Genomic DNA, 25875 nt, shown 5'->3' with positions numbered 1-25875 from the left:
TCCTTCCCCGAAATGTGGTCGGCCTTGATGGAAGCCAAGTTGTGTTCTGCCCAGGATCCCAGTAATAGTGACTCGGTCAATAGAGCTCGTGAACGGGTGCCCCCTTGCCTGTTCACATGAGCCTTGGCAGTCACGTTGTCCATGAGGACAAGTACGTGTCGCCGCCTTACCAGAGCGTGAAAATGTCGGAGAGCTAAATGAATGGCCCGCAACTCCAGCCAGTTGATGTCGTGCCGAAGGTCCGAATGGGACCAACGACCCTGTGCCCACTGCGATTGAAGGTGCGCACCCCAGCCAAATAGACTGGCGTCGGTCGTCAGCAGTGTTCGGCCCGGTTCCTTGAACAACGACCCCTTGAGGATGGCTGGCGACAGCCACCATCCGAGGGATCGCACTACCTGAGGAGGGAGTCTCACCCTTTGATGGGAGGCACTGAGGTTCTGCCTCTGAAAGGGGAGCAGGAACCGCTGTAGTTCCCTGGAGTGGAGTCTGGACCACGGAACAATAGCTATGGTCGATATCATTTGACCCAATAATTTGGAAAGGGTGAGCAAGGACGCTGTGCGTCCCCTGCGTACCTGGAGGACTGATTTCCTCAGATTGTCCCGGCGTTCCTGAGATAAGTACACCTTGCATTGCAACGTGTCTATTATGGCCCCCAGATGTAACAGTTTTGTTGTGGGGATCATGTGACTCTTGAGGAAGTTTACCGAGAACCCATGGTCCTGGAGCAGGCTCACTACCATTGTTAGATCCGTCCTGGCGGACTGGATGGAAGATGACTGGATCAGGATGTCGTCCAGATAACATTGGACCCTGACCAGAACCATCCGTAAGTGAGCTGCCAGGACCGCTAGGATCTTGGTAAACACCCTGGGAGCCGATGAAAGGCCAAAAGGTAGGGCCCTGTATTGGTAATGCTGACCTTTGTAAGCAAACCTTAGGAACCGTCGGTGGGCGAGAGAGATGGGGATATGAAGGTACGCTTCCGTTAGATCGATGGAGGTCAGGAAGTCTCCTTTTCTTACGCTTCCTAAGATGGATCGGAGCGTCTGCATCTTGAACTTGCGGTAAACAAGATGGTAGTTTAAACCCTTGAGATCCAAGATGGCCCTCCATCCCCACGACGTCTTGGGAACGACAAAGAGGATGGAATAAAATCCCCGACCTCTCTGGTCCACCGGAACCGGTTCTATGGCCTGTATGTCCAGAAGGTGTTGGACGGCGTCGCCCATCAACTTCCTCTTTATTCGATTTCGAGGGAATGGGCAAGAGATAAAGTGATTCGGGGGATCGGAGATGAACTCCAGATAGAGGCCGTTGCGTATGGTATTGAGCACCCATGAGTCCGTGCTGGTAGCCTCCCATTGGTGGGCAAAGAGAGATAGTCTGCCCCCTATGGGAATAACCGTCAGGGAGTCACTTGGAGCGCCGGAATGGGCGGCCACTCCCCCGAAAGGGCCGCTTACCCTGAAATTGTTGCCTGGGTTTAACCGTCTGTCCGTCGTATTGTCTGTCCTGCCTGTCCTGCCTGGCCGGAAAGGGACGAAAAGGCTGGAAGGGCTGGGTGTAAGTGTACCTGTTGTTAGGCCGAAAGGACTGCTTGCGGGGATAAAAAATTTTTCGTTTCTCCGACTTGTTTAGGATGTGGTTGAGGACTTTGCGTTTGTCCTTATTTTCGGTAAGGTATGGTTCTAAGGCCCCACCAAACAGTTTGCCTCCCTGGTATGGAGCCGATGACAGGTGCCACTTGGATTTAACATCAGCACGCCAATGCTTCAGCCAAAGCATATGCCGACCAGTGACGCTGGATGCCATAGCCTTGGAGGCAAACCTGGTGGCTTGGAGAGATGCATCTGATGCATATTCGATGGCCGCTATCATTTTACTAAGGTCCTGGTGAGAGCGGACATCATCTGCTGGGGTACGGGCCTGGAGCTGTTTGAGCCAACGATGGGCGGATCTATTAAAGAATGAAGCGGAGGAGGCCGCTCTAATCGCCCAAGCCGCAGCCTGATGGGTCTTACGATAAGCGAGTTCAGATTTACGGTCCTCCGCTTTGAGGGCTTCAGAGACGTCTCCGGGTATGGCGGTGCATGAAACCAGGGGACCTAAAGGTTCATCCACTGCAGATACCTCTAAAGCCTCTTCTAGCTCCTTAGCCACATTATAAAGTCTCTTGTCAGCAGCGCTAGGAAGAGGGAGGGAAGCTGGAGAAACCCATTGCTTTTGTATAGCGGTCATGAACATGGGAGGGCATGGGATGCGATGTTGAACCGCTACTGGCTCAGTAAAATTGGGATCTAACTCCGGGTCCGGGGAAACAGTGGCCACCATCGAAGGAGGCTCAGATCCCCGGTGGGCTGTGGATGCGACCTTTCGGAGCAGAGTAACGAAAGCAGAAGGATTAAACATGCCACTGAATGCCGGAGCATCAGGGGAAGTCTCCTCCTCCTCCGACATTGGAAACCCTTGGTCAGTGTCCTGGTCATGGAGGGATAGGCCCTCAGAATACGAGGACCCTGATGGTGAGGAAGGTGCTTCATAAGTCTCTTCAGCCTGACCCTGTGTAGGAAGGGGATTCGCCATGGGAGGTCTGAAAGGAATCGCCCTGGCGTTCAAGGCGCTATCAACTGCTTGTGCAATCAATAGGGCCAGGCGGTCCTCCGAAGGCATGGGGACAGACTCCGGAGGCCGGAGGCCTGCCGCTGTAGGGGTGAAAGTTGCCTCTGGAAGACCGTGATGTGACCGCTGAACAGGAGGTACAGGGGAATGTGTGAGTTCTCCCGTAGTCCATCCCCTCGGGGAGAAGGCAGGGGGCCCCAAGGGTAGATTGTATGTTAATCCCTTGGTTTGGGGGGGATCTAGTCTAGCTGCCTTTTGTGCTCTAGAAAACTCCTTTTCTAGGGCCTGATGTCTCCGGCTGGCTTGTTTGTCTGCCCTCTTGGAGGTCTTGTTCGTAGACCTGACTTTGGTTTTAGATGTAGGCTTGTCAGGTCCCTCCAGACTGGGTGGAGCGGCAGACGTTAAGGCGGGTGGAGGGAGCGCAGCGGCTTCGGAAGAAAAATTGGTAGCCTCCATTCTCAGATAGCACAGGGACTCGAGTGGGACCCCCTGGTATCTAGAGAGTACAACGTCTGGGTGAGGACACACGCACTGTGGGTACGTCTGGGACCCAGGTACCTTTGGGAATCAATGGGTAATATTATTGGTCGGATAAAGACAGGCACACTATGAGTATGTCTGGAATCCGGCTTAATTTGAGGAGGAAAAGGACAGATGCTCTGTGGGAACACCTGGAATCCTCGTGGCCCAATGACACAATAGCAGTCACGAAAGGAGTGACTATGGCCCTTAAGATGGCAAACAAGCAGACTAGGAGACACGAAGCCTGAGAAGGAATTTTCCAGAGCTGGTCAGAGTTCCTATCACGAGATAGATATAGCTGCTGATAATGGGAGGGAGATCCCAGCCAGAGGCGGCCCTCAAAATGGCGGCCGAACCTCAAAATGGCGTTTTGTGTAATACTGACCAAAACTCCCCCCCGCCCAGCAAGTGACTATGTTAATCCTGTGCAATTATAGTGGGGGAAAACCTTTATTTCCTTTGAACTCGATAGTTCCTCGGCTATTTCCCTCGTCGCGCGGTCCAAAATGGCGGCCGCGCGCGATGGCAAGCAACTCTAAATGAACTGCGAGGCCTGAGGGAAACAGCCCGAAGACCAAAAGAACACGCTGGCGCGCCGAACTTCGCAATGAGGGACGAACGGCCGTTCGTCAGACTCTTTAAAACCAGCTGGTCTCCCTTGTAGCTCGCGCCCTTTCCGAAGCCGTTTGTCGGCGATCGGTGGGTTAAGCCTTAACGAGCTGCAAGTCTTCCCCGGCTATCTCCCTCGTCGCGCGGTCCAAAATGGCGGCCGCGCGCAATGGCAACGATGAACGATCGTTCCCCAATCCTCCGAACTGCCGCTTGACAAAAAAACGGCCCCGACGGATAAGGCGCGCGCCTCCCCAGCCGAGTCCGAAGTTCGAGGACGAGGTTGCCGGGGTCGGAGACACTGGGGCTGTGGCCGATGCCTGAACGAGACTCGCGTGCTGCGAGGCAAGTCCTTACACTCCGTTTGTCACCGGGCCGCAGCCACGAGCTCCGGTGAGAACGGATCCAATCGATGTTGGGAGAAGGGAAATGAGAAGGATCCCCTTCTATCCTAATATTACTGGGAGGAGGGAAAGGAAGAAGGAGCCCCTTCTATCCTATGATCACGATCCTCCCCCCACTGGAAGATGTGGAGAAATCTATCTCTCCTAACAGCCAAATTGTTTGAAATTAGACTAATTAGCTAAAGAAGATGGAGGATTCACCTATAGTCAAGACTATACCTGCCTAAGAGCCAGAGTTGTACGTCTGTCCATGGGCAAGATCAAGTCAAGACTGGGATCTATGGTCCAGGACGGGCGTGGCAACTTTGGCTGACTTGATCTGATTGGGCAGGAATACAGTCTACTACCCATGGGTGGATCCTCCATCTCCAGTGCTGGAGAATGGATGAGTCCTATAGATCAGAGGTCCCCAACCTTTTGGGCACCAGGTACCGGGTCCGTGGAGAGAGGTTTTTCCGCGGACCAGAGGGTGCGTGCATCTCACGGATGGGCTTTGCTTGTTTGTGCAGACTGGTTGCTGGCATACCATGGCCCAGTACTGGTCCATGGAATAGGGGTTGGGGACCCCTGCTGTAGATAGATCAGTATAGATTAGAATATAATTAATCTTGCAACAGGATGAGTGAAAAGTGAATGCAACAGATTTTCCTGTAGAATGAATGGAAAGTAAATGCAAGAAAAGAAGGGTTGGAACTTAGTGAAAAGAATTATGTGAAAGAAGCAAAGGAAGGAGAAAGAGGTGGAGAGGGAAAAGGAATGGTGTGGAGAGAAAGATGGCATCAGAACGGAATGGCATTGGAAGACGTGCAGCACGACAGTTGAGAATGGCACAAAGACAATTTTCAGTGCAGCAGCTGAAATAGTGCAATACAACATATTTTAGCATCAACTCAAGAGGGAGCAAAAGACAATAAATAAATAAATAAATAAATAAATAAATAAATAAATAAATAAATAAATTCCTAAATAAATCTGATTTTTTTTAAAAAAACAAATATTTATTTTTAATTAAACTTTAATATATTTTTTAAAATAGATTTTGAAATTTTAGAATTTTAAAAAATCCCATTCCATTATAAGTGCCCTGCAAGGTTTATAGGCAGTTCATTCATTCATAAGATGCAAGTAACATCAGCGCTTCTATTCCCCGGGTAATTGGGGTCAGAAATGTGTTTTCTCTTTTTTGTATTTTGTTTTTATTCATTTCTGTTATTTTTCCCTCTCTGTTTTTGATTTTTAAAAGAACAAAGGGCCCAAAGATTAAAAAATTAGATCATTTTATTACCAAAAAATAAAACCTTTCATAAAACCATTTTTAAAAAAATAAAATAAAAATCTAAATCTTTAAGATTTTTAAAATTTTAAAAGAAAGGAGGGACCCAAAGGCTACTAAAATACACAAAATTAGACAAAATTAAAAATACTGCTAAGAGACAATACCCTGCCCTGGAACTACTGGGAGCAATTGAGAATTTGCTATTGTTCTATAAACCTTTCACAATAATTGAGAGCTAAGACACTATTTTTTTCTTTTAGTCTTTTCATTTCTTCCCTCTGTGGATTACAAACTGTTTCTTGAAGGAGATCTGATTTGCCTTTGAGGTATTACAATTAAAGCTTTTGCAAGAAAAATAAAATACTCGTGGAAAAAAACATAATCATGGAAAAAAGACTAACACTGTTGTGATTTGCAAAATAAGTGCCATGTACTGTATGTATTCATGCCCATAGAAGACCCAAATTATATCCGTATCAAATGTAAACTAAATGAATTACTCAAAGAAAAAGTTGTCTAGAGATAGATCATACCACTCTGAGACTCAAAAAACAAAACCAGAAGCTCCAATTAAAGGAAGAAGACCATAATCAAACTGAATACAGTACAGAACAAACAACCAGAAAAAAATGAAGCTTTAGAGATAAACCAATGGCAACTTGTCACTCATAGAAAAAAAAAATCAAGAACAATGTCTATGTGATCCAGCCCAGTCCCACTAGAGCTAAACGATCATTTTCATATCCTTTCCCTGGAAGAAAGCGTGCAGTCATCTGGAGAAGAGACATCATCAAGTTTACCAGTGACAGGAAAAAAAGTAGCCCAGACTTCCCCAAGGGGAAAAAAAAAAGTTGTGTGTTGGTGATAGGAAACTCACTTTTCTGAGGAATGGAATCACCAATTTGTAGAACAGACAATCTATCAAGAGAAGTATGCTGTCCCCTAGCAAGAAAGATGAAAGATGTGACTGATAGGCTTACTAAAACCTAGACTATATGTTCTACAGAATAGTGCCAAAGTGTGTGCAGTTACCCTGATGTGAAAAAAAAAGAAACAAAAAATACTTGATGGAATGATGGACAAAAATAGGCTGTGGATGAGGGGGGGAAATGCATACTGCAAAAATAAGAATGAGAGAAAGATATATAAAGCGAATAAAGATAGTTGAAGAATTTGGAATCAAAGAGAACAACAATTAAGATTAAAAGAGACAGAAAAATATAGAGCAAGGTTTAGTTCTAATGATTTTGGAAGGGAACAAAAAGAGGAAACAAGCAGCCTACAGAAGAACGAATGGAATTAAAAACAATTTGGGATGAAATTGAAGAGGCAGAACACCAGAGGGAGTATTTTACAGATTTGTATGGGAAAGCCAAGGGAAATAATCAAAACAATTAAAAAACGAAAATTAGAATATTTCGGACATGTGATGCGACACCCAGAAAAATATGGCATACTCTATTTAATCCTCCAGGGAAAGATTGAAGGCAAATGAAGAAGGCAGGCAGAAGAAGAACATTATGGCTTCAAAATCTAAGGGACTGGTTTGGACAAAACTCAGCAGCACTTTTTCGTGTGGCTGCTGATAAAAACAGGATCGCCAACATGATCGCCAACATCCAATAACGGATATGGCACAAGAAGAAGAAGATGGGAATAATATGTCGAGAAGTCAAACTGAAACAAATGCTTTAAATTTTATTGCCCAAGAAAAAATAGATGAAAGGAATTCAAGGCTGTGAGAATGCTGAAAAATACTAAGGCTCCAGGAGAAACATTACAGTGGGAGATGTATTAGGTGATGGAGGTGGTTTGTGTAGGGAATGGTTGTGCATCTTATTTAATGGTTGCGTGAAGATTGTTTGTGTGCCTGATTATTCTACTGCTCCAAGGGGATATAAAAAGAGTGAATGCAAAACTGCAGGGAGATTACTACACTAAATGTGCTTGGTCAGGTCCTGGTGGAATGGGGCAAGGATAATGATCAAATATAATAATTATTTGGGAACTGCATATTTTGGGACAATACTTTGTCAGGTAGGGTGAGAGAAAGGTATAGATGTGAGAAAGCTCATTTCATGCCTATTGATATAGAGAAAGCATATAAAAAAGTGATTGGGTGGGATTAAGATATTTTGCACAAATATGGAGCTGAAAGTTGTTAGCACAACGTAAAAAAGAGCAATATATGATGGAAGAAAAGAATGAACTGAAAGCGTAAATTGAATGCTTAGCAAATTGTTTAATAGTGAGCAGGGAAAATGACAAAGAAATATAGATGAATTAAAGTATTTTAGCAGAATGTTGGTGAATAAATTTTATGTGGATATATTGCAATGAACGTTTGTCAAAAGGAACAAAACTGACTTTGCATAAGAAAGTGCTTTTGCCCACTTAACTGTGTGCAATTAGAGATGGGGAAATCTAAAAGTTCAGTGCAATGGGAATACTAGAATATAGGGTAAAACACAGTGGTGGGATTCAAATATGTGAATAGCCGGTTTTCTGTGTGGATGCCGCTTCCAGAAGTCCATTCTGGGCCTGGGCAACAAAAAATTAGCTACTGGTTCTGCCGAAGTGGTGCGAACTGGCTGAATCCCACCACTGGTAAAACAAGAGGAAAAGGTGAAGAGTGAATAGATCAATGGAGAGGTAATGCAAGGGTGAGTGACTGATATTAAAAAAAAAGTACATGGAGGTGGTTTGGTGATATAGAGAGAATGTATGAAGTCTGAATCTTCAGAGAGATGTGTTAAAGTAGTACGAATGAAAGAAAAAGATGATTAAGAAAAGTCATGGCTGAACAAAATTTATATGTTTAAGAAACAAAGGACAGTTTACCAAGCAGTTGTGTGAATGTGGCGACATAAGAATGGTTTGTAGGATTCTGAAGGTATACAGAGGTGTGATGAGTGATGCTATTGCGAACTATATTTATTTCCATTCCTTTTTCTTACCTCATGGTTTATTTCTTTGGCTTACTATTCCTTAGTTCTTTTCTGCAGTTTGCAGAACTTTGTTTTCCCCAAAAGGAAATAATGGCAGGATGGATTTTTGCATGTTTAAGAAATTATTTGAGGGTTCATTTGCTGTGATAAAACATTTGAGAATTCAGTTGCAATTGATTAGCTTGTAGTTACTTCATATTTTTCTTTGCCATGTCCAGTTTTATCTCTTCTATACAAATGTTTTACAGATTAATTCCTCAACTCTCTAAAAAAGATCTATGTGAAATCAGTACTAAGTTCTTCAGTGCTGGGACTTATTTTCTGTATAGGAACTGATTACGTGGAAAAGTCTCCTGTCTATGTTCCTTCTTTAGGAAATATAATTTCTCCTGATTGCCAAACTGCCCTATGAGGGTAATTTAATCACTCATATAACAATGTCTATGAGAAGAATAGAGATCCACTGGAACCAAAGCAATAAAGGTCTGAAACAAAATTTCTTTATAGTGTTAAAATGCTCTCTAACAATGACCTCTGGGCTCCTCGCCAAACAGACCAAGACCCCTGAGAAGAGGTTGGCAAAGGAGAGAAGCAGTGCATAACAAAGCACCGATTGCATTACAGACACAGGAAAATCCCCCAACTCCATAGATTCAGCCAAAAGATAGACATTCCTTCTAGTGTTATCGTTAGATGGTTTTATTCACACTACTTGAAATGCAAGCCTAGGTCTTGTTATCTGCTACTTTCTTCTTCATTCTCAGAGTCACTTTAAACTGAATTATGATATCAAAGAACATTCTGAATTCCAACTAGTTTCTTGTTTTTCTGCAATTGTGCTTACACAGGGAACATGATTTAAATATGAACAATCAAAATTTCAACTAAGAAAAGCTATTTCAAAGAACTTTAGCTTTCAAACTTTGCATCTGTCATTGCATTAGTCTAATGTATAATATCTTGTTGCAGGAAAGAACATGACCAATATCAAAGATATTTCAAATTTTAATTAAATCAGTAACTCAATTGGCATAAACTATATAAAAATATTACTATTAACAATGTTAACTTTGTTCATTAAAATGGCCTAGTAATAATTTAATTTTACTGTTGAAACTGAATGGAAAACATCAAAAAGAAAAGGAAAACCATAGAAGCAGAAGCAACAGAAGCGGTAACAATTATAATAATGATAACGGATATATTTGGGTTACCCAATTTAGGCTCAGAGATATCCCATATCTTAACTATGTTAAAAAAATAGGCCACATTTTGTAGAAATTAGTATGAGCAGGCATTACTATAAGTTATACATATGAAAAAACATAAGACCATCATTTGGGGACAAAATCTGAAGAACCTTAAAGCAAGAACGCCCTTCATACTGCATACGTTCTATGGCAAGTTCAGATTGATTGATTGAGGGAGTTCTGTACAAAGGAGAAAAATATTTATGCGAAGCAACACACTCACACACCTGACTTTTTGATTATAATGTTGGAGTTTGGAGTTTGAGGCAGTAGTACAAGAGATGAAATCATTTTTTCCCCTCAAATGAAATCAGCTTTATGTTCAACTAATTCACATAGCTGCTCATGATGGGAGGCAGAGCCTCATCAGGAAGCAAATACTAAAATTAAAGGTTTCTCTTTCTGTATCACTAGTCTTTTTACAAATTCTGTTCTTTTTCCCTCAGGCATTCATTTATAACATCAGAAATTAAAAGTAGGATGTTAAAATACTACACAGAGTTCTAGTTCTACAGTACATGTCTAATGAGTCTTGTATGTGTCACTGAGAATTGGTTTGGTGTAGTAGTTAAAAGTACTCTGCAAGAAACAAGGAGACTGTGAATTCAAATCCCATCTTAGGCATGAAGCAAGCTGGGTGACTTTGGTCCGGGCCCTCTCTCTCAGCCTTGGATGTAATCAAGAGCAAACAACTTCCATGATCTTACCGAGAAAACCAAAAGGATTTGTCCAGACAGTCACTAGGGGTCAAGACTGACTGAATATTTGGATAAGAATAACCAAATTCCTGCTGCTTTTATATTTTTGGATGCTGAAAAAACATTTGATCAATTAGATTGGGGTTTTTTGTTTCAAGTTATAGATAGAATGAATTTTGGGGAAAAATTTTTGTCCGCTCTTAAGGCTATTTATCAACAGCAATCAGCACAGATTATAGTTAATGGGGGGGGGGTAACAGAAGCATTTAAAATCGAAAAAGGAACTAGACAAGGATGTCCATTATCTCCATTGTTATTTGTGTTAACAATGAAGATTTTGTTAATTAAAATTTGTGAGTCTTCTATAATAAAAGGAATTAAGGTTAATAAGATTGATTATAGATTAAGAGCTTTTGCAGATGACTTAGTGTTAACATTAACTCAGCCAATAGACTCGGTAATTGACTTGGTTGAAATTATTGCACAATATGGGAAAGTTTCTGGTTTTAAGGTTAATTGTAATAAGACTAAAATATTACCGAAAAATATGTCTATGAATGATAAAGATATGTTAGTTACACTCACAGGTTTTGAAATGGTTAAAAAGGTAAAATATTTGGGAGTTTATATTACAGCTTCTAATGCTAAATTGTATAAGAATAATTATGAATCTTTATGGGTTAAGGTACAAAGGGATTTAAATGACTGGAAAAAATTGCAATTATCTTTGTTGGGGAGAATTTCAGCAGTAAAAATGAATGTTCTTCCTAAATTTCTTTTCTTGTTTCAAATGATCCTTATTTTAAAAAAAGATGCTAATTTGGAGGATTGGCAAAAGGGTATTAATAAGTTTATTTGGGCGGGCAAGAAGCCAAGAGTTAGATTTAAGATTATGCAAGATATAAGGGAACGAGGAGGACTTAAAGTCCCCAATTTAAAATTGTATTATGATGCGGTGGTTTTGACATGGATTAGCGATTGGCTAAATTTAACAAATAGAAATATACTTTCTCTTGAAGGATGGGATTTGTTATTTGGTTGGCAGGCATATTTAATTTATGATAAAAAGGTAGATAAGGTTCATATTTTAAGAAGTGCTTTATTACAAGTTTGGAAGAAATATTATTATAAATTAAATTATAAAATTCCTATCTGGGCAATTCCAGGACAGGTAATAGAGGGGATATCTAGGGGAGTTAATTTGGATAAAGTTTCTTATAAGGAACTACTTTGTCTGGCAGGACGAGATTGGCAACTTAAATCTTTAGTAGATTTGAAACAAGAAAACATTGAATATTCTTGGTTTTATTATAACCAATTGTTAATGAGGTGGCGCTTGGATCAAAAAGTTGGTATTACTTTACAGGATGTAAATTTGATGAAACAGATTAAAGATCAATCTCAAGCTCATATTAAAAGAATTTATAACACATTGATTGAATTGGATTCAGAAACAGAATTGGTTAAGGACTGCATGATAAAATGGGCTCAAAATATACAAGAACCGATCTTACTGGAAACATGGGAGACAATTTGGATTAGAAATGTAAAATTTACTCAAGCTCAAAATTTAAGGGAAAATTTTTATAAAATGTTTTATAGGTGGCATTTGGATCCTCAAAAATTGTCCTGCATGTATCCTAATTTACAACCAAAGTGTTGGAGATGTGGAAACTTAGATGCAACCTATTTTCATATGTGGTGGACATGCAGGGAAGTAAAGGCATTTTGGATTAAGATATGGTGGAATATTCAAAATATTTTTAAGAAAAAGATAAAAGTTTAAGCCGCAGATATTTCTGCTGGGTATTATAGAAGATTTGGATAAAAAAGAAATGGATTTGATGTTGAATTTGATAACTGCTGCAAGACTACTAGTAGCTCAATGTTGGAAAACGGAACGTTTGCCCACTATAGAAGAATGGTCATTTAAAGTCTCAAATTTAGCAGAAATGGCCAAGATTTCCGCTTATGTGAAGGATTATTCACAAGAAAGATATATTTCGGTTTGGAGAAGATGGATAGATTATATTGAGAGTAAATATGGTACTAAAAAATTTCACTTGGTTTTTGAGTAAACTTTAGAGTGTTAATGTAGTTTATATGTTATAATAGGTTACTTATTTTTACTTATAATTATTAATATGATGTTATAATTATTGTGTTTAATATTAGTATATTTGTTTAAAAGAGAGTTAAAGGATGTTACAGATTTGTTAATCTAATAGTTGATTAATGTTAGATAGAGTATGGTTATTGTATTGTTAACCCTATATTGGCTCTGGGAAGTGGGGGGGANGGGGAAGGGTGGGTTCTGGGGAGGGGGGAATTATATTGTAAAACTTTTATAAAATTTTCAATAAAAAAAAAAGACTGACTCAAAGCCGCAAGAAAAGAAGTGTCGCTATGAATTCAGTGATTATTTGGTAATTAGTAAGATGCTTATTACTATGATCTGAGTAAGTTGGAAAGCCAGACAAGAGAGTTTTCACATCTACAGGTGGCCCTTGTTTAACAACTGATCACTCAGTGACCATTCAAGCGTATGACAGCACTGAACAATGTATGACCACTCCTTATGGCCCTCAGTGTCCCCATGACCCTATGATTGTGATTTGTGATCTTTCCTTTCAGCTTCAATGGGAAGGGGAATCAATGGAGAAGCTGGCAAGAAGTCACAAGTCATGTCAAGTGAGGTTCTTGCTTAATAACCCACATAGTCCTCATTTAACAACAATAACCAGGAGAGCCGTAACTGCCCTTGCCAAGTAGCACATCATCTGGTCTTTTCCATGTATGACCATGTTGTGTAACAATGGAGTTTCTGTTCCTAATTAGCATTGTGAAGTGAGGACTACCTGTATTCCGTTTCTCATTAGCTTCTGTCTGCTACCGTGTTGGTCGAACAGTGTGGAATGGACAGGAGTTGTGCAAGAATAAGGGCAGAACAGCACAGAGTAGATGAAGGCATCTTTCAGAAGGGGTATTGTGGTGACAAAAGTGCTGAACGGGGCAGTTGCCCCAGTGTGAGTTTCATTTAATCTGCTTAGCTGTATTTTAATCTCCAACCTTCGCTTTAAAGCATCTGCAATGTTTGTTTTTTCAAAAAACCTACAGAGGAATATAAATACTGTAGTAGAAGTATAATTGCTCTTTAAAACATGGCTTTTCAGAAGAGAAAAACGCAGTTATGAAAAACAGCTAGTTTATGCTAATTTAGGTTCTCAGATCCCCTTATTTTGGTATGAAAACAAAAAATTGTCAGTGCTATTCCTATTCCATATGAGAAACTACTTCACATAATCCAACAAGACTACGCCACCTGGTATAGTGCATACATGTGCAATCAATCATACACTTTAATATAGCTACAGTTAATATTTCTATCTTTCATCAAAACTAGACAAAATGTCTCCCAAGAAAACTGCAATTTCTTACATAATAAAACATTCAATCTCTGTAAAATTTTGTATATACTTTACAAGTATATGTGAGATCGCTATGTTTCTTGTTAGCTTCTGCATTAGCTTTGTTAGATTAGGAAGGTCCTGTGCATAAGTTGGGTAAACTGGGTAAGATCTAACTGTGGAAATCCAGGAAAAGTAACCTATAGTAAAATGAATTTGGATTTTCAACATTGTTGAAGGCTAATTATTTATTCCAAGCATTTCCATTTATTAAGACCAGTTTTCACTGACATTTTCCTATTAGACTAAGAAGTGTTCTTGGATCCAAACAGTATTTTACCAGTTGCATCAGGCTCTGCACTAGAAACTGGGAATGCTTAATGTTGTTTCTGAAATGTTTCTCAAAACAACAGTGTTTGTTTAAGAGTACATTGACTGTTATGTTTGAAAAAAGCTAACATGATGTCCATAGAGGGAAACAACCATGTTAATACAGAATTGGATGATGTAATTAACAAAAAATAAAAGTTTTTATCAGTATGATAAACATTAAATATTTTTATATATGGATATATACCATGATACTTTCAATTTCAGTTTCTAATTTTGAATTTTTCTTTTAAAAAGCTGATGATGAGATTAAAACTTCATTTATTATTATAAATATGTGACTTATACTCAAACAGAAACAACCCATGTAAATAAGTTCATTTGCTTCAGGGAGTTGAAATAGTTTCTGTTAATACTTTTTTCTGCATATCATCAATTTGCTTTTGATTCATATTTCTTCTATTGTCACTGTAAGCTTACTTGTTGTTTTTTCTTTCTTTTTCTTCATGCTGTCGTTTAGAGCCCTACAGAGAGACAAGTATGGGAGTAAAGCTAAACATTGCATATCAAATGTAATTTTTTAGTTCACTTTTTAATGCATCATATATCAGTGATGTACATATTTAAAACAATTCATCTCTCACAATACAGAATCAAGAATAATAAGCCATATTTTATAACTATATATAGATAATAGATATGTTGTGTCTGTTTCATTTTGTCTTTCATCCAGTATGTTTAGTTTTGTGTAACTGTATATGAGAATGACATTTCTTTTTAATTAAGAATATTTTTGTCTGCAAAGTCATGCTGTTTTCTTGCTGTGGCACATTTCATGAGAACTGTATTTCATTTTCAATGCAAGGAAATCTTTTATTTTCCTCAAATATATAAAAATGATAACTTCCAACTAATAATTGTATGCTTTTGCTGAAAAAGCAAGGAGCAATGCCTTAATGGGTAGGCATAACCAGTGATCCACTAATCTTTGCAACCTCCAATCATTATGAGGATTGTTAATACCAATTTAAACTATAAAAATGAATGATTTTGTTCTGCATCTATAATGGCTATTTTTCACTCATACTTTTTCTGTCTATATGAAATACAGATACTATAACACCCAAATTTCAGTATGTTAAAATAAGCCTGAAAATATGGGAGGAAAACTTGGGGAAAATGTACTTGAGATCAGAAAAATTGCAAGGTTTGCATGTAATTACACTCCCCAGTCCATAGTGCCTCACAGATGCAGACTGAATTCATTGTTTTCAGAAAGTTTGTCTTCTGAAAGTGAATGGCCAATAAATGGTCAGCAATTTACTTCAACAAAACAGTGCTGGTTTAGCCTCGTCCCGCTCTTTCTGGCAATAGCATCAGAATTAATAGAAAAAATGTGAACCCTTTGCATGTCTCATCTTTTGCATGTATTTAAAAGATTATAATATTAGGGATACTCAGATGGATCATGAGTACTTGAAGACTGTTAGTTATTCTAAATAAGGGTTATCGCCCAGAAGTTGCAATGAGATGCTTTTTTGGTGCTTCCAACTCCAGCTATTTGAGAAGTATGTTGATTCACATGACTGACAGAACCAAATAGGAACCATATCACAATACTTTTAATAAGATCAGCTAAGAAAAGGAGCTAGTTTTTGAATTCATAGTGCTTGCCCTAATTTAAAAGAACAAAAGTATGTTTTTTGTGTTGTATGACAAAACCCAGTTTGCAGTATGTTACTATCTAAAGATGTCCTCAGCTAGGAACTCAATTACTTTGCATCTACCAGGAAAGTGTGAAGATGCAGCTAGGCATGCTAGGACAAAGCAACAATGCTTATGCCCCTGTTAAAAATACCAAAGCTTCAAATCTCAGTCATTAGTAAAAATTAATGCAAAGAACAGAAAACATCTACTGTAATAAATCTGGATATGTCTTATAGTTGTCTGACACTTGTCAGAAGCCAGGCAGAAGCAAGACTACTATGTAGTCTTGATCAGTGTTTCTCAACCTATGCAACATTAAGATGTGTGGACTACAAGTCCCCAGCCAGCAATCTACCATGTAATTTTCTCAGTGAACATTAAAGCTGGAAAAATAGTTTTCTCAAGAGGGTTTTTTTAACTGAAAATATACATTGATCTAAACCAGGTTCCCCCAAAGTGGTCAGTATTGACTCCCAACAATTGATGAGACTATCCAAGATGTCAGTGGGGCTATCCCAAGGGGTTGCTGTTGTTATTAGTAGTAGTGGTACTAGTAGTAGTACCACTATTAGTAGTAGTACTATAAAAGTGATATTATTTTTATATAATAAATATTTTGAAATTGATGAACAATCTAAAGTTTCATGAAAGGCTTGATGAGCTGAAGAGTTTGGGGGGCCCTGATCTAAACACTCACTGATGCTATAAATATCTCTCCTTCATGTTGTCCACTATTAACAATTATTATCTTTGTAAAAGAGACTGAGACACAGGCTCACTATTTGCCTGTACTAAAATACTTTTTATTAAATGTTTGATAAACACGTTTTAAAAATGCACAATTGTGCCAAAATGGTATAAATTTATATAACTAATCATACCAAACAACATATTCTTATTGAGAGGCAATGGACACCTGCTATTTATTGCATGAAAAAGAAAATCCACTTCTGGACATGTTTATATCTTCCAAAATAAGATAAAAGGCATCAGCACTTTATTGCATTCTTCTAAAATGCTGCAGCAAAAGGTTTTTTTTTTAAAAAAATGGGGGGAAGTATAATTATAGATGCGATGATTATCACAATTCTGTAGATAGCAATCACTACCAAGTTAAAATAATGGATAGACCAGGATATGTGTCAGCCACAGCAGAAGTGGTTTTTCGTTTTGGTTTTCCTTTATAATACTTCTGTAGCTTGGAGCTTTTATTTTTGCTCCCATTGGCTTCAATAAGGAGAAAATGACAAAGGCAACATGCAGTATATTTGTAAAGGAATAGAGTATGGATCTAAAGCCACCATTGCTTTGACCTCAGAATTCCCCAGCATGTTTCTTCTTTGCCTTAATCACCGGTCAGTCATCTACCACTCTCACAATAGCTACAGTAGAAAGTACTACAGTTATCCAGAAGAAGTTACACTGAATCTAGGAAAGATTTACAGGTACCCTTAATGGTCTCTAGGTATGAACGCCCTCAGAGGGATTCCAAAACTGGAAAACTAGGCTGTAGGCTAGATTCAAAAGTCGAAAAGCATCTGGGAAGAAAGCAGCAGCAAGCTACTTCCACATCATTCCAAGAAAACTGCATAGGCATGTCCCTGAAGTCATCTAGGGCTGAGTTTGACTTGAAGCTATATGCATATAGTCTGATTATGCAAGCTCATTGCCGAGAAGCAATTTGGAGAATTAATATTGTAAATGAAAAGTGATTTTTTTAAAATGCTATAATATCCCCTTTTTTAAAAAAAATCATTAATCTGATTTAAATAAGCAAAGTTTTAGATGAGAAAGGAATTTATTTAATTTGTACATATCAACTATAAAAGCAACATCAAAACTAACAGCAGGAATTAGTTAATTGCTGCTAGTGCTGGCCTCGTTGCACTCCAAGTGGCCTTATTGTTTATATCTTTTGCTTGGAGAACTTGGTCATTTCTTTGCAACATAATCATGAATATATTTGTGATAGAAACCCCAGGGTTCACTGAATGTAGAAATCTTGTTGACTGTTTCTAGTTCAATGGATCAATTAAGCCTAGCTACTGTAAGTCTGGGTCAAACAAGGCTAACTAGATATGTTCTAGAAGTCCATCAGGAGAACACCAGAGAGAATGCCTTTTTTTCTGTCTTACATACTAGTTATCTATATTTAACGCATATAAGTCTTTCATGTTGGAGGTATGATATAGTCCAGTGGTGGCGAACCTATGGCACGCGTGCCACAGGCGGCACGCAGAGCCGTTCCTGTGGTCACGCACGCCATTTCTGGGCTCCTCCCCCTCCCCCTCTCCACGCATGTGCAGTCCGGGAACAGCTGCAAGAGCTGGGCGGGGTGAGGGAACGTATAAAAGGAGTTTTGGCGGGAGAGTGAGTGAAATCAGAGCCGCCATCTCCCTTCCGCAGTGCAGCCCCATCGGCTTGAGCGGAGACAGCCCCGGGACAGCCAGAAAGGAGCCCTCACCTGGTGCAGGTCCTGTCTACAGGGTGGCTCTGACGGGGGCGGCGGCTGCTGCTCTGAGCCCCTTGACTGGCCGACCACACAGAGAAGCAGGAGGCAGCAGCGTGATCCCTGCATTGCCAAGCCCGGCCAGCCGCAGATCTGGAAGCAAAACTGCTGGCTATCCTCACGCTGGTTGGGGCAGTGGCGGGGAAAGGTGAGCTGTGGCAGACGCCCTCCCCGCCCGGAGGTGCATGCGGGACAATGTGCGGCAGCAGCGGCAAAGGGTGCCCGCATGCCAGATCTTGCCTTCCCCCGTAGCCGCCGCCACCAGCGCGAGGATGGTCAGCAGAGCTTTGCTTCCAGATCTGCTGCCTGACACTATCGGCCCCCACACACAGAAGCCAGCGAGTGCATGGGGGCCGATGGTGTCCGTCAGCAGCCACAGCATGCTGGCTGTCCTGCATAATGGCGGACTGGCCACAGAGCCCCATTGGTGCGGACGGAAATCTCTCTGGGATAGCCGGAAAAAAGCCTTTGCCTGGCCTGGGTGCATCCACTCGACGGATCTGATGGGGGTGGCTTCTGTTGCTGCTCTGACTGGTCAGCCCTGCAGGGAAGCAGAAGGGGCAGCTGGTGCGCGAATCTGCTGCCTCGGGCTGCTAGTGAGCAGCTGAGGCGGCTCCAGACCCCGGCTGCCCCTCCACCTCCTCCTGCTTCCCTGCTGACCGGTCAGAGCAGCAGCAGAAGCCACCCCCATGAGATCCGTCGAGTGGATGTGCCCAGGCTGGGCAAGGGCTTCCTCCCCCCCATAAATTGGCGAGAAGTAAAACTTCTCTTATTACGGCTTAGTTCACAACCATAATAAGTTGCTCCTCCTGAGCAAAGGCACATGAGCTGGGTTTGCACCTTGACCTAGATTTTTGGGTGGAGGGGGGAAATAGCAAGCTCCCAGGTGCCGATGCAGCAAAAAGATTAATGGGCTGCTGTGACCCGCCTCTTGTTCCGGCTGCTGCAGATGATGGAGCTGCCAGCACCAGGCAGAAGAGCGGGGCCCTGAGGCGGGGTGTGTGTGAATCTCACTCCCTGGGCTGTGAAGCGTAGAGCAATTGGGGGTGGGGTGCAGACAACACGTGGGCAAGAGAATTGAGAATGAGAAAGACGTGGGCAGAAACGGCTCCGGGGCTCCGCTCTTCTGCCTGGCTGCTAGGAAAAAAATTCTTGGGAACAAAGTTTTTTTTATTATGGTTGTGACCACCGAGGCCACGCCCACCCAGTCAGCCACGCCCACCCGGCACGCAGCAATAAATAAATGGGTTTGGGGTTGTGGTTTGGGCACTCGGTTGCTAAAAGGTTCACCACCACTGATATAGTCATTAATGCTATCAGTCATTAATGGCACTGTCCTCCATATCTAAGCCACCTTTCCAATATTTTTAATTGATGTTTCCTCCATACATTTTAACTATAATAATTTCTATAGGTTAATGCTAATATCATGTAGCTCTTTTTATCAGATTTGCATGCTCTGGCTCTTAATTTCAGGAGGCAACTTCACTTTCTAATAACAGAGCCAGTATAGCACTCAGCATTCAATTGTGGAGAGCCCAATACTCTCTCAGTCCAATTTAGCTCATAGAATTTTTATGGGAATAAAAGGGGGGAGACTTTTGAGCTCTCAGGAAAAAAGGGAAGGATTGAAACAATATTGCTAATTAAAGCATAATTGGGTTTATGGTTTCTAAGTTTGCTATGCAGGAGATTTTGGTGCATGACCTTTTGGAAGTTCGAATTTCCAGCTTAATCTGAGATGAATGTACTCAGAAATGTATTCCACTGATTGAAATGTTATGCAGGCTTAGAAATACCATCCACTACTAGATATGCTACTAGGTAGGAATGAAAAGAAGTAAGCAAGCATCACTGGATTCTAGTGCTTATTGCTTTAAAAACAAAATGAAAAGAGATGTATCAGCAGTTTATTCAAATGTGTATTGTTAGGTCAAAACTTCTAAATAGGAATAAAGTAGTGAATAAGATCTCCTCCCCATCCCTTTTGCCTGTCCTCCCTAAATGATTCTATAACCCCAGTTTGCTGTGTACTCCATGGGGACAGCCTACTATACCATGCCTTACTGATCAAATAGCTATCCAGGAATCTAAAGCAGTTATCTGAGCAGAAAGTAGGCTGAAATCTTATCTGGTTTAATGTCCAAAGGTAGCATTTTGATCAAACAGGTTTTTTTTCAAGAAAAACAAACTGAAAACAATTTCCAATATTTATTCTTGCAATTGTGCTTAATGTAGACAATCTTTATGTACATATTTATGTACATGTGTAAGGAAGAATGTGAATTACTTAGAAGCCCCTTTTAAAGTTCAGGTTATTCTGCTTTGTCATATACATTTTCTCAGAACTAATTTTTTCCTTAATTTTTCCTAATAGAAGCATTTTTAAAGATATGGCTATACCTGTGCATGCTCAATTTTCAACAGCAAACCTCTTTCCTGATATGTGTATATTTTCAGACTAATTAAGTTAATAATGTAATGTCCAATCCCACTGAGTCTCAACTGAATTGCTGGCCATTTTTATAGCCCTTGCCAATACAAGCTAAATTGTATTGGACTAAAATTAGCTTGTATTGGACTTTTCATTTTGTTTTAAAGATAGTTAATGCTGTCACAAGCCCTTTAAACTGATTCCATGAATTCTATACATTCCTGTTTCCAGAGTCATTTTATTGGGTGCAGGGTCTTCTCCATGATTCCACAGTAATTCTTTTTCTCTATGCCTAGCTTTCTAGTGTAGTGGATTGCAGTCAGGGGTACTAGAGGAGATGGCAGGGACTATCTTCAGCGGTTTACCTCCTGGAACTCTCTGTCTGGACTGAAGGTTTCCAGATGCATTTGGTGGACAACCTTTGGCACCTAAACTCATGCAACTTAAGGAATTTTTTGTGATCTTGGAAACATAGAATCAGAGGGTTAGAAGGGAGCGTGGATGTCTTCTAGTCCAATTCCCTGCCCAGTGCAGGAATCCTCATACCATTCTGGAGAAATGGCTATGCAGTCTTTTCTCAAAAACCCTCAGTGATTGAGTAGCCATATCTTCAGGAGGCAAGCCGTTCCTCTGCTTTTGAGTGTCCCAGAATCATATCATCACAAGAGGATTCTCATTGCCCTAAATTTTGCTCACTTGCATATTGTTAAGATATTAGCATTCCATTGCTCATCCCATCCCATACCAGATTTTTCTGGCCACAGAAAGCATATGGTTGCAGAAGAATGTCTGGCAACTTGACTGAACTGCTGGACCTTACCTCACTGCTTCTCAGCCACAAAAAGAGCAAGACTCAGAATGGCCCCAACTGCACCTGAAAGCTCACACTGTGGCCTCTAGAAAAGGGAGCATTAAGTTGGAAACTAAATCATTCAAAAGTCCTGCAAGAGGAGTTTTGAGGAAATGTCATGCATGCTTATTCTGTTGGGTCTGCTGAGACCTACCTCCAAGGGATTGCATCTTGCATGATTGCTTGGAATTAGTCCTAGAAATATCCTGCTAGGTATATTAACTGGTTTCTCAGTGTATCCCTGACCCTCTAGTTCCCTTCTCTGACTTTTGAAAGACAATGTTGTCTGCTAGGTTTGTCAAGAATCTGTTTGATCTTCCACTTGGTGCAGAGTTTATCTCCCAGTTGATGTTAGGGTAGTGAGTCCCCCATTATTATTGTGGTATGCTTCTTGCATACCTTAGTTAGCTGACAGCAAAAAGTTCATCTATTTCCTCTGTTTGGTTGGGTGGCCTATAGTATACACCTATGGCAATGTCATTCTTTTTTCCTTTTATATTGACCCAAATGCATTCAAGATGATTTTCTCCATTGTTCTGCTCTATTTCTGTAGAGATATAGTTATTTCTTATATATAGTGCAACTTCACTTCCTCTTTTAATAGGTCTGTTTCTTTTAAACAATTTAAATCCCTCTAGATGTATATTCCATTCATGGGTTTCATCCTGATTTTTGATCTGATATGATCTCCTTGCAGTCCAAGGGAGTCTTCTCCAATACCAATACCACAATTCAAAAACATCAATTCCTCGGCACTCAGCCTTCTTTATGGTTAGGACCATTTAATACTCTACAAATTTACTGAGAAGAACCTGGAAGCCTTTCTTTCCTAAGCAGGGTCGATAGGGAACTGCATGCATCCAAGAGCCCTTTTTTACACCCAGCATATTTTGGAAGGCAGATCTAACCTTAAAGCTCAATGACATAAAGCAGCCAATGAGCTGATGAGAATAGCCGGCCCAGATAGTTATTACCTTGACTGCTAAAGTGTAAAGTGGCCTGCTCCCTGCCCTGATGATCTCATTATAATTATTGTCTTGGGAAGTGTATCCTCATGGGCACCTCTCACCAAATTCATATGGAGACCCTTCCCAGTGATCTGGAGATCCTTGCCTAGGACTAGCTACTGGGAAATTTGCCTGGGAGGGAGAATAAGGACCAGCAGCAGCAGGAAAAGTAGAGGACTTTCTTCACATCTCTAACAGCTCTAAAGATGGTAAGCTCTTTTAGACTACTGCTGTTGGGAAGGATTCTATTGGACCCTGAGTATCTTCCCCAATGCTTTTACATAAATTAATACTGCCTTAGCTATCTTATCAGATAGAATTGGCCACCCAAAACCTGGTCCATTCCATTTCTTTTTTATTCTTGATTGGTAAATGCAAATGAAATAATTGATTGAAAGGCTGTTATTTAAGAAGCATGGCTGAAGTGGGCAATTAATTGAAGATGAATCAATTTGAGTTGATTAGGAGTACAGATGTAAATTAAAGGAACAGATTAGCTGGGGTTGATTTGAATTATCATCATGATTACACAAACCAAGTATTTCAGACTCTTGATATGATCACAGATGCTTATTTTATTATTTAAAATGTTTAACTATATTATCTGGGTGATAAAGCTCCATAGGTAGGTTTAATTGTATTACAATAATATGTCAAGACTGTAGTGATAGCAAATGGAGTATGGTGAGAGGGATAGTGGGAAAATGTTCTGTGTTTATAATTATAGTACATATTTGTGTTTAAAAGAAAGACATAAGAAATATTAATTCCAAAATATAAATTAATTAGCAGGGGCAATATGATTTTATTCAGAAAACTAACATGAGAGAAAGAATTAAAATCAATCCTCCCAGTGTTACTTCCCAAATCTCATCCATTTTGTCATCCATTGGCACATCCCTGCTCTGTTCTAAAACAAAAACAGTAGAGAATCGAGTGACAGGGGTTGCGGGTTTTTTGGTTTTTTTTGGCATTTTAGCTGTTTCGCATTTAAGGGAATGCAATAAACATGTGATAGTTCATAATTTTTAGGAACTTTGTATGCCTTAATTTGTGAATGGGAAAAAAGTAAATCTGGATCTTCTGATAGATCTCTGAAGTGTTGCCGAAGTTAGATTGCAGAAGTGTCAAACATTTAACAATTTAACAGTAGCAGTAACAAAATTATTAATCTCTCCCCATCCCTATTCTAATAATATAGCTGGTATGAAAACATTTATGCTAATTAGGACAGGATTTTAGTATCAAAGATTTCTGAGCCGTCTTCCTACTGGTATTCAGACCGTATTTCTATACTCATTGTTTGTTATATCATTTACAACAAGCTGTTTCTCAAAATTCTAAGGGGGGGGGGAGAATGAGCAGAAGTCTGCCTAGCACTGCCTTACTCCTTCTTTGATTATATTTGATGTGCTTAACAATCATAATTAGATACATCTGATTTGTCAATGCTTAGGTCATTTAGAATAAGATGGGGAAACTTATGGTCTTCCAGATGCAGGACTATAATTCCCATATCTAAGGTTTTGCCTTCAATATTAAATATATAAGCTGAATAAATTGCAATTAAATCTGTATACCATGCAGTTGCTGCTAATCAGCAAGAAATTAAGTTTTGGGATTAGAGTCCAGCCTGAAAAAATAGCTCCAGAGCCCAGGAACTTTAGAGCAAGACTGTCTGAAGGAGTGTCTTTCTCAGTATGAAAGTGAGCAGGCACTGAGATTTGCAAGCAAGGCCACTGTTTTTAATGCCCCATTTGTTGAGCACAAAACAAAATACCTTTACTTATGTCAATCCCGGTTTCTTTTAATTGCCTTTAACTCCCTCTCTTTTAGTCTACAGGAAAAGAATCAAGCTCTTTCTCTTCAACCAAGCCTTTTGAGTTCAGATAGTAATAATTTAGGGTTTTTAAATTGGATTTCAACTGTTTGTACTTTATATGTTGACTTTTTAGCCATCTTCAGTGTACTATGGAAGAAAAACAATATATGAATTGAAACAATAATTAATGGATAAGATTTAAATCCACATTTTCCATGTCTTGAAACCCAGTATCATTTCTTTTCTCTTTATTATTTTTTACACAATTACTGTATATTGCAACAAACAGTATATTATTGTTTCTTAGGACAGTAGCCATGCAGATCAAAAGTATATACGAATATTTTTTGGTACAAATCAAATTTTCTTGTGTGATATTTTTCAGAGGGGCTTCTGAACAATGCCAGGGATACAAGTGTCATGGATACTCTACCACTGAATGGTAACCACGGCAATAGCTACAGCATTGCTAGCAGTGAGTACTTGAGCAACTGTGTGCAAATAATTGACCATAGCTATAACCACAGTGAGACTGCCTTAGAGAAAAAGATTCTGAAAGAACTCACTTCCAATTATATACCTTCCTACCTGAACAAACATGAATGTTCTAATGAACAAAGTAGGAATCTGATGAATAAATTTGTCAATAATCTTGGCAGTGGGAGTGACAATGATGCCATTGTTCTCGATGACGTCACCTTGTTTAACCAGGAAGATAACCTGGGCTTAGAACTCATTCATGAGGAATCAGATGCCCCACTGTTACCCCCAAGGGCATATTCTGCAGAGAACCACCAGCCTCACCATTATAGCAAAAGACGGATTCCACAAGACAACAGTGAAAGTTTTTTTCCTTTGCTAACCAATGAGCACACAGAAGACCTCCAGTCACCGAATAGGGATTCTCTTTACACTAGTATGCCTGCTCTGACCAGCATGCCAGGCACAGAAAGTGTCACCACCAGCACTCAGACCGATCCCCCATCAACTAAAGGTGGCGATGGCGATGACGTGTACTACAAGAGTATGCCAAACCTGGGCTCCAGGAACCATATCCAACAGCTACATACTTACTATCAGTTGGGGAGGGGCAGTAGTGATGGATTTATAGTTCCACCAAACAAGGATGGGACCCTGACAGAAGAAACCTTGAAAGGACCAGCTCACTTGGTCACTAGTCTATAGAACACTAAGTAAACGTTTTAATAAAACAAATGCTCCCTATACAACATCTGGATTATTGTCTGGATTTAAATCAAAGCAGTGGTAATATTGTGTGTTCTCCTACTCCATATTGTTCTAAACAACCAACAATTCTCATAACTTTTTAATGGAATTGATAGGCCCATGCAGAAAAAAGGCTAACTCCCTGTTGTTCCCCCTCACACATACACTGGCGTCACATCAGAGAGACCATATGCTAAAGAATGAGATACAAAAGGAAGTGGTCCACTGTGTGGCCTTCTCACATTATACT

The 25875-nt window shown here is 40.1% G+C and overlaps 1 protein-coding gene across 3 annotated transcripts in view; it reads left to right on the top strand.

Moving 5' to 3' along the window:
* Positions 1-25611, top strand: part of ADGRL3 (adhesion G protein-coupled receptor L3) — a 410528-nt gene extending 384917 nt beyond the window's left edge. For 2 of the 3 annotated variants that reach the window (XM_029283374.1, XM_015812132.1), the window contains one exon: positions 24784-25611. In XM_029283374.1, the coding sequence (XP_029139207.1) occupies positions 24784-25583 (800 nt within the window). In that variant the 3' untranslated portion in view covers positions 25584-25611. Of the gene's footprint in view, positions 1-14589; positions 14642-24783 lie in introns of all 3 variants that reach the window. The other variant, XM_029283375.1, reaches the window with a different exon arrangement.
* The last annotated feature ends 264 nt before the right edge of the window (positions 25612-25875 follow it).

This window comes from Protobothrops mucrosquamatus, unplaced genomic scaffold (assembly GCF_001527695.2).
Source record: "Protobothrops mucrosquamatus isolate PMUCROS unplaced genomic scaffold, P.Mucros_1.0 scaffold69, whole genome shotgun sequence".
Lineage (NCBI taxonomy): Eukaryota > Metazoa > Chordata > Lepidosauria > Squamata > Viperidae > Protobothrops > Protobothrops mucrosquamatus.
The sequence above is the reverse complement of the archived record's forward strand: the minus strand, read 5'-3'. Positions and strand labels throughout refer to the sequence as shown.